This window comes from Meriones unguiculatus, chromosome 9, assembly GCF_030254825.1.
Source record: "Meriones unguiculatus strain TT.TT164.6M chromosome 9, Bangor_MerUng_6.1, whole genome shotgun sequence".
NCBI classification, from domain to species: domain Eukaryota; kingdom Metazoa; phylum Chordata; class Mammalia; order Rodentia; family Muridae; genus Meriones; species Meriones unguiculatus.
In genome coordinates this window covers 57,560,593-57,567,032 of record NC_083357.1, presented here as the reverse complement: position 1 = coordinate 57,567,032, position 6,440 = coordinate 57,560,593, and the positions used below count along the sequence as shown (strand labels likewise).

General features: G+C 55.0%; 1 protein-coding gene across 6 annotated transcripts in view; it reads right to left on the bottom strand.

Moving 5' to 3' along the window:
* Window positions 1-165: 165 nt before the first annotated feature.
* Znf219 (zinc finger protein 219) overlaps window positions 166-6,440 on the bottom strand; it is a 13,808-nt gene continuing 7,533 nt past the window's right edge. For 4 of the 6 annotated variants that reach the window (XM_021652266.2, XM_021652268.2, XM_021652271.2 and 1 more), the window contains exons 2-5: window positions 3,595-3,683; window positions 1,892-3,308; window positions 1,458-1,589; window positions 166-1,235 (exon numbers count right to left, since the gene is read on the bottom strand). In XM_021652266.2, the coding sequence (XP_021507941.1) occupies window positions 622-1,235; window positions 1,458-1,589; window positions 1,892-3,308; window positions 3,595-3,600 (2,169 nt within the window). In that variant the 5' untranslated portion in view covers window positions 3,601-3,683 and the 3' untranslated portion in view covers window positions 166-621. Of the gene's footprint in view, window positions 1,236-1,457; window positions 1,590-1,891; window positions 3,309-3,594; window positions 3,684-4,385; window positions 6,409-6,440 lie in introns of those variants that run through there. The other 2 variants (XM_021652267.2, XM_021652272.2) reach the window with 2 other exon arrangements.

Here is a 6,440-nt window from a genome sequence, read left to right as displayed (position 1 = left end):
GAGCAAGAGAACTCTCTTAGGCTACTTATCCTGAATGCTAACTCTCAGGGCCCATCCAGAGTCCCTGAATCCAAAGTCCAGAGGTAAGGCAAAGTTTTGCATCCTTACCAAGCTCACTGATAATGAAGTGCCTAGGGAGAGCAAAACACAGGCAGACACAGGGCCTTGTGCCTCAGGACACCTGTTTATTGGGGACATGACTCTTCAACAGGGATGACAGGAATCGTACCAAAAATAGCAACGTCTACAGGGCCCCTGATAGGGCTAGAAGGGTACAGTGCCCCCACCCCCACCCCTTATACAAAAATAAACTCTCATGCCTATGGACCAGCAGAAACTGGCAGAGTGGCTCCTCAACAGGAACACATCCTCTACCAGCCCTAGGACCCCGTTCTTTGACCCTCACCTCTGCCACTTCTAAGGCACTGTGACTCCCCTGGGCTGGGTGGGTACTGCCTGCCCACCCTCCTTTACCCACTGTCCACTTTACCTCTTGGTCCACCTTGGGCTGGGATACGGGTCCCACACTGCTCCCTGCTGGCTGCTCTACCCAACTACCTCTAGCACTTCCCCGCTCCTGCGGGGTAAGCTTACTAAGCTAATCACTCCTAAGAGGGCTCCCTATCGCTCTTGACCCCCAAGACCAGCCTCTCCGGACCTAGACAGCCCTGGGCTGCCCTCCTCTTCTAGGGGAGGGCTGGGAGGGGTCTCTCCTGATGGTGCTCGGACATAGGGTGGAGAAGTGTCAACTCGGGGCTGCCGGCGGCCCCGAGCCCGACGGCTGTGGTGTACTTGCAGATGCAAGGCCATAAGCTCGGGAGCTCCAGTGGCAAAGGGGCAGAAGAGGCAGCGGTGAAGGGCACCCCCTGACCCGGCCTCGCCTCCCGGCCCTGCCCGTAGGGACAAGTCCAGGGGTTCGGCCTCACCGCTTCGCCCGTTGCGCAGGGTCCTCCCAGGGCTGGCGGGCTTCCTGCGGGACCCTGGCCCGGTGCTGCTCGAAGGAGGCCGGGTACTTGCAGTGCCCTCTAGCCAGGTGGCAGAGGCCTGGGCTGGCTTGGCTCCTGACTGCGGCTGCAGTGAGGCTGCGCCCCGCTGGGAAGGGGGCGGGGGTTCTGGAGGAGGCCCAGGCCCTGCACTGCTCCTCTGCTCTCGGTGGTGACGCTGGAGGTGATACTTGAGCGAGCCCGACTGGGTACCTGCGTAGTCGCAGTGTGGGCACTTGTAGGGACGCTCACCTGGGGAGTGGGTTAGAGTAGGTCACGGGGGCACTATCACATGCACACCCACACTGGCATTTTGCTCAGTTTCCAGCCTTCATCCCAAAGACCAGGGACAAATGCCAGCTCCCCGTTAGGTGACTCAGATGTCTGAAAGGAGCCCAGCACGTCCTCCAGCCTCCTGGCTGTTCTTACCTTTCTTCCTCCTCCACCCTCCCCCAGGGGCAATGCCTCCCTCACCTGTGTGCACTCGAAGATGCACTTTCAGGTGATGCGCCGAGCGGAAAGATTTTCCACAGAAGGGGCAGTCCTTGCCAGTGGCCCCTCGGCCAGCTTCGGATCTTGTCCCTCCAACCAGCAGCCCGTTTTCCTCTGCAACACATTAAAAGGAAATTAGAGGGTTCCGCTCTCTTGCCCCGGCCAGGCACCCAATACACCCACCATCCCTCTGGGCCTAAGAGGAAGGAGGTTTCAGGGGGACAGAGGTTTGTTAAAGAGTTAATAACCTTAGGAAGTCACAAAGCTACCTGTGGGGGGAAAATGGGGGCAGGGAGGCCAGTAACTAGCCCAGGGGAAATTAAAGACGGGTCTTCTGAAAACGAAGCTACAGGAGTGTTGGACAAAACACCGAGAACGAAATGCAGGCAACCGGAGAGAAGACAGCGCGTACATACCTTGGGTGGCCGTCGATCTCGCCTGGGCCCCCACGGCAGGTGCAGACTGTCCTGACCCCTCACCTGGGTGGGGGTGCAGGGAAGTCAGAGAGCCCAGCGACCTGCCTCGGGCCCAGCTCTCCTCTTCTGCCTCCCCCACCTCCTCTTCCTCCTCTGGTTCCTCTGTGCGGTGTCGCCGAGCCCGGTTGGGAGGGGCTGAAGGCAGCGGGCGGTATCCTCCATAGCTTCGTCCACCTCCAGACTCGGCGCCCTCACCGTTGGGCCGTACTTCCCCGGCTCGTACACTCAAGTAGCCTAAGAGGCTCGGGGGCTCTCGGCGCTCAGCAGGGCTGGGAGCTGGGGCCAGGAGGAGCGCAGGGCCCAGCGGCTCGTAAGCCAGCAGGCTCAGGTCAGGAGGTTGCGGGGCTCTGGCAGGCGCAGAGGCAGGCCCTGGGGTACGCAAAGGACCCAGCTTGCTGGTGTGCACCTTCATGTGGTTCTTAAGGAACCAGGGCTCCTTGAAGCAGCGGCCACACACAGGGCATGCATGATCAAAGGAGGCCTTGTGCTTGCGCATGTGACCCTTGAGAAACCAGGACTGTGTAAAACTCTGGCCGCACACCTGGCAACGGAACTCAGGTGGCGCAGGGGGCTCCTCCGGAGGTGCAGGAGTCGGGGCAGGGTTCGCCTCACGCTCAGGCTCTGGCCTAGGCTCAGGCTCAGGCTCAGGCTCAAGGGCAGATCTGGGTTCTGGCTGGGGTGGAGGCTGGAGTTCAGGCGTAGAAGCAGCCGCCAGGGGGTGCTCGGGAGCCCCGTGGGCCGTCAGACTGTGGTGCAGCAACTCCTCCTCCTGGCTGGAGCCAAAACTACACAAGCTGCACTTCCAGGGCCTGTGCAGGATATGCAGGTGGCGTTCCCGCTCCGCTGAGGTGCGAAACTTGCCTTTGCAGAAAGGGCAACGGAAGGCAGATGAGGAGGGAACCTGAGGGCGTGCCAGGCCCTCTGCCGCAGGGCTGGACTGCATGCCTCCTGAGCTTCTGGCTCTCCCTAGTCGGGCTTCCCGTAGCAAGGCGCGTTCCTCCAACTCCAGCAACAGCCGTGCAGCAGGGCTGCGTGGACGCTCAGGCTGGTGCGTTCGGAGATGCGAGCGCAGCAGAGCACGCTGGGCTGCACGGTGGCCGCAATGTGGGCACTGGAAGGCTTGGGCTCCCGGATGGGCTCGCAGGTGCAAAGCCAGGATGGAATTGAATCGGAAGCGCTTTCCGCACACGGGACAAGGGAAGCGCCGTCCGCCTGTCTCAGACCAGCCCACTGCTCCCATCCCAGGTGACCCGGCGCTCACGCCTGGCCCGTTGGAGTAGCGCTGCAGATCCAGCTCGCCGTCGAAGGTTGGTGGGGAAGGCTCCAGGGGGCCGACCAGGATGCGGGGACGTGAGCCCTATGGGGAAAGACGCACATAGAGAAGTGGAAAAGGCCCATCTGTAGAAAACGCAAAGGCATCTGGGGCACGAAGAACAGAAAGAAGAATGTGTCCGTGGGCTGGGGCCTGACCTGACTACACCGGTGCCTCTCACCTCCAGAGGTTGTGGGACGGGTGGAAGTTAGATGCTGGGGCCAAGTTAATAACACGTGTTACTACAGTAGGAAGTGGAAAAAAAAAAAGTAGGCAGGAGAGGGAGCACCCGTTGAAGGTACTTGCAGGTCAAGGGCTGAACTTCACTCACCTCCATGGACCCCCTTCACATTCTTTGGTTCTGAGGATTGGAAGGAGGAGGAAGAAAAGCTGCTAATGAAGGCAACAGGTGCGGAGGTGCTAAAACAAGACAGATTGATTGGAGGACAGATGAGCCCTGGCTTTCAGCAGTAAAATCACCCCACTTAGCAGCCTGTATTCTTAAAAACCCATCCCTTCTTCCTGCCTGGACCTTGAGGTACCACGAGCTCTCTATTTGTTCTCCTCAAAACTTGCGCCCCTTGATGTGACAGACTTCCTTCCACTGATGTTTTAAACACCTAGTTCAGAACCACCATCACTACACACACACACACACACACACACACACACACACACACACGAGGCCATCAGAGTACACCCCTCTTTCCACTCGCCTTGGGCTGTGCCACTGGATAAACAAATGTGGAGGGCTAGCCATACTCCTGTTACTCAAGTGGTACCAGCTCCTTTCAGAGCCAGGGCCAGCCAGCCAAAATCCCTCCAGGTTCCCCTCCTTGCTTCTGCCGGCATCCAGTCTTCTGGTCTTTCCTCCTCCCCCTCCCCCTCTCTGGATTCCTGATCCATTCATTTCCATTCATTACAGAGACTCATTCATGCATGGGAGAGAAACACCTCCCAGCAGCAGAGTCTGGAGACAGAGGGGGAGGGGCATGAAGGGAGAGCCAGCTACAGAGGGAAATGAAGAGAGTTGGGGGAGGCGTGGAAGTTAAGGGGCACTACCAGCCTAAGGAAGGGGTTTAAAAACTGCAAATCCCATTTAGGTTTCACCCCGTTTCAAACCTTGGAGGCTGTGGTTTGATGGGGCATCTCAGCCCCTTTGTCCAGAGCTGTTCCGAAGCAGGCTTTCCTCCTCTCCGCAGGGGAGAGGCTTCCTCACACAAGAGGAGGATTACACTGGCTCTGAGCTCAAGAGGCTGGAGTGAGGGACGGGGGGCGGGGCCTTGCCATCTGCACAGATAGGGGATCCACACATGCTCTGAGCAGGAAGGGGTTAAAATTCTCCATCTAAAATTCCTAGCCTGACAAGTGCTGCACAGGGCTGGGAAGAAGAGAGCTGAGGAAGAGGATGGTGGTGGGAGGATTTCCTGATATTTAACTGCAGACAAGGCCATGGAATTTAGGCTTTAGCAGATGACCAGAAGTCATCCAATCTACCCTCCTCCTTGCATATAGAATTGTATCTTGTTCAGGGCAGATGAACTTGGGCCTGGCCTTCTTTTCCTTTAACCTCAGACATAACATTTGATAATAAACTTCCTTACAATGAGAATTATGAAACTGAAATGGGTTGCTGAGAAAGAAGAGGACTCCAGCATTACTTTACTTACAAATGTTTAATCAAAAAGAACTGGGACACGCAGTAGCCCTGCTTATCAGCAAAGAAAAGACTGGACGTCCAAAGCTTAATTTTCAATATTTAGTGAATGTGCCAAGACTCTGGAAAGGGGCAAACACCTGTCACAGGCAGAACCTCACTTAGGAGCACATTAACAGGTGAACTAACAAAATGGCCTGCCAGAGCATCACTAGACAACCACTGTCAGGTAAGATGTTGTTTCTGTGGGTCCAAATTCAGGCCAGCCATTCTTGCCCTCCGGGTCCTCCAAATAAACCCTTCCCTGGGACCTGAGAAAGGCTGAGTTAGAGCACAACCAAGGTGTGCAAGGCTGTTTACTGCAAGCCTCACCCTTACAGCCTTCAGTGAGTCACTTAGCCTCTGTGAAATGAGCTGCGCTAAATTTACATTTACGGTCCCTGCCAACTGGAAAGTTGTGTGGTTATAAGTCACCCAAAAGATGTTAAAACAAATGGCCATTCCTTCAGTACCATGGAGAGTGCAGTGGGCTAGCAGAGGTCACACTTTGGCTACCTCAGTACCACAGATAGGGCTAGGAAGTGCTAGAGAGGCCACACTGGCCATTTTAGAACCAGAGAGGACACAGAAACTAGTGGATTAGGAATTTTTTTTTTTTTTAAATCCTATTTGGAATATGGAAGCCTATCTGAGAAACAATGGGGGTCATCTATCAGAGGAGTTACTCTGGCCTTTTGGATGTCATACAAAATACATACACCTAGACATTTTTTAATTAGCTATACAGAATGTCATAACAGTTACAGTTTGTACATCCTGGAATGAGTTACTGAGGCATCGTATTTGAGTCCATCACATTCTGTTGCTTTCCTGGGGATTCCCGGAACATCCTGGTGTACAGCCAATCTGGTATATTCAGAGGAAGCAGATGGCTGGGAGGGGTGTGTGTGTGTGTGTGTGTGTGTGTGAATACTGCATGGTCATAGCTGACTAACCTATGGGCACATATTCTGATTCTGAGAAGATTCTAGGGCCTCTAAAATACCAAGCAAAATGTCTCACAGAAAAATGGCCTAATATCTGAGGCAAAAAGAGGAGAAACAAGGCATGGCTTCCTCCCCTAGACAAGAATAAATCCCACACTTTTGCATGCAGCAGTTTCCAGGATGGAAAGCAGTGACACATAAGGCAGCACAAACGGAAGATGAATTTCTCCTCAGGGGAAGTTTCCCAGAAGGTGGCCTAAAATCAGTAAAATCCACGGAGACCTCCTAGGCCCTGTCAAGATGGCTTCCGTCATCACCACATCAAACCAGGTCTCAGGCACCAGATCTCATAAATTGCTCTCAATAGGGGAGGGTACCAACAGAGACTGAGTCTGTGACCTGGTTTGGAACCTAAGTCAGACATGTATTGTCTGTGGACAGTCCTCACATTTTTCTATACTCAAGGCTTAAACACCACCCCTGAGCCTTGGCCAGAGAATGGCACTGACCTACTTTCCACACCCAGTGGGAATC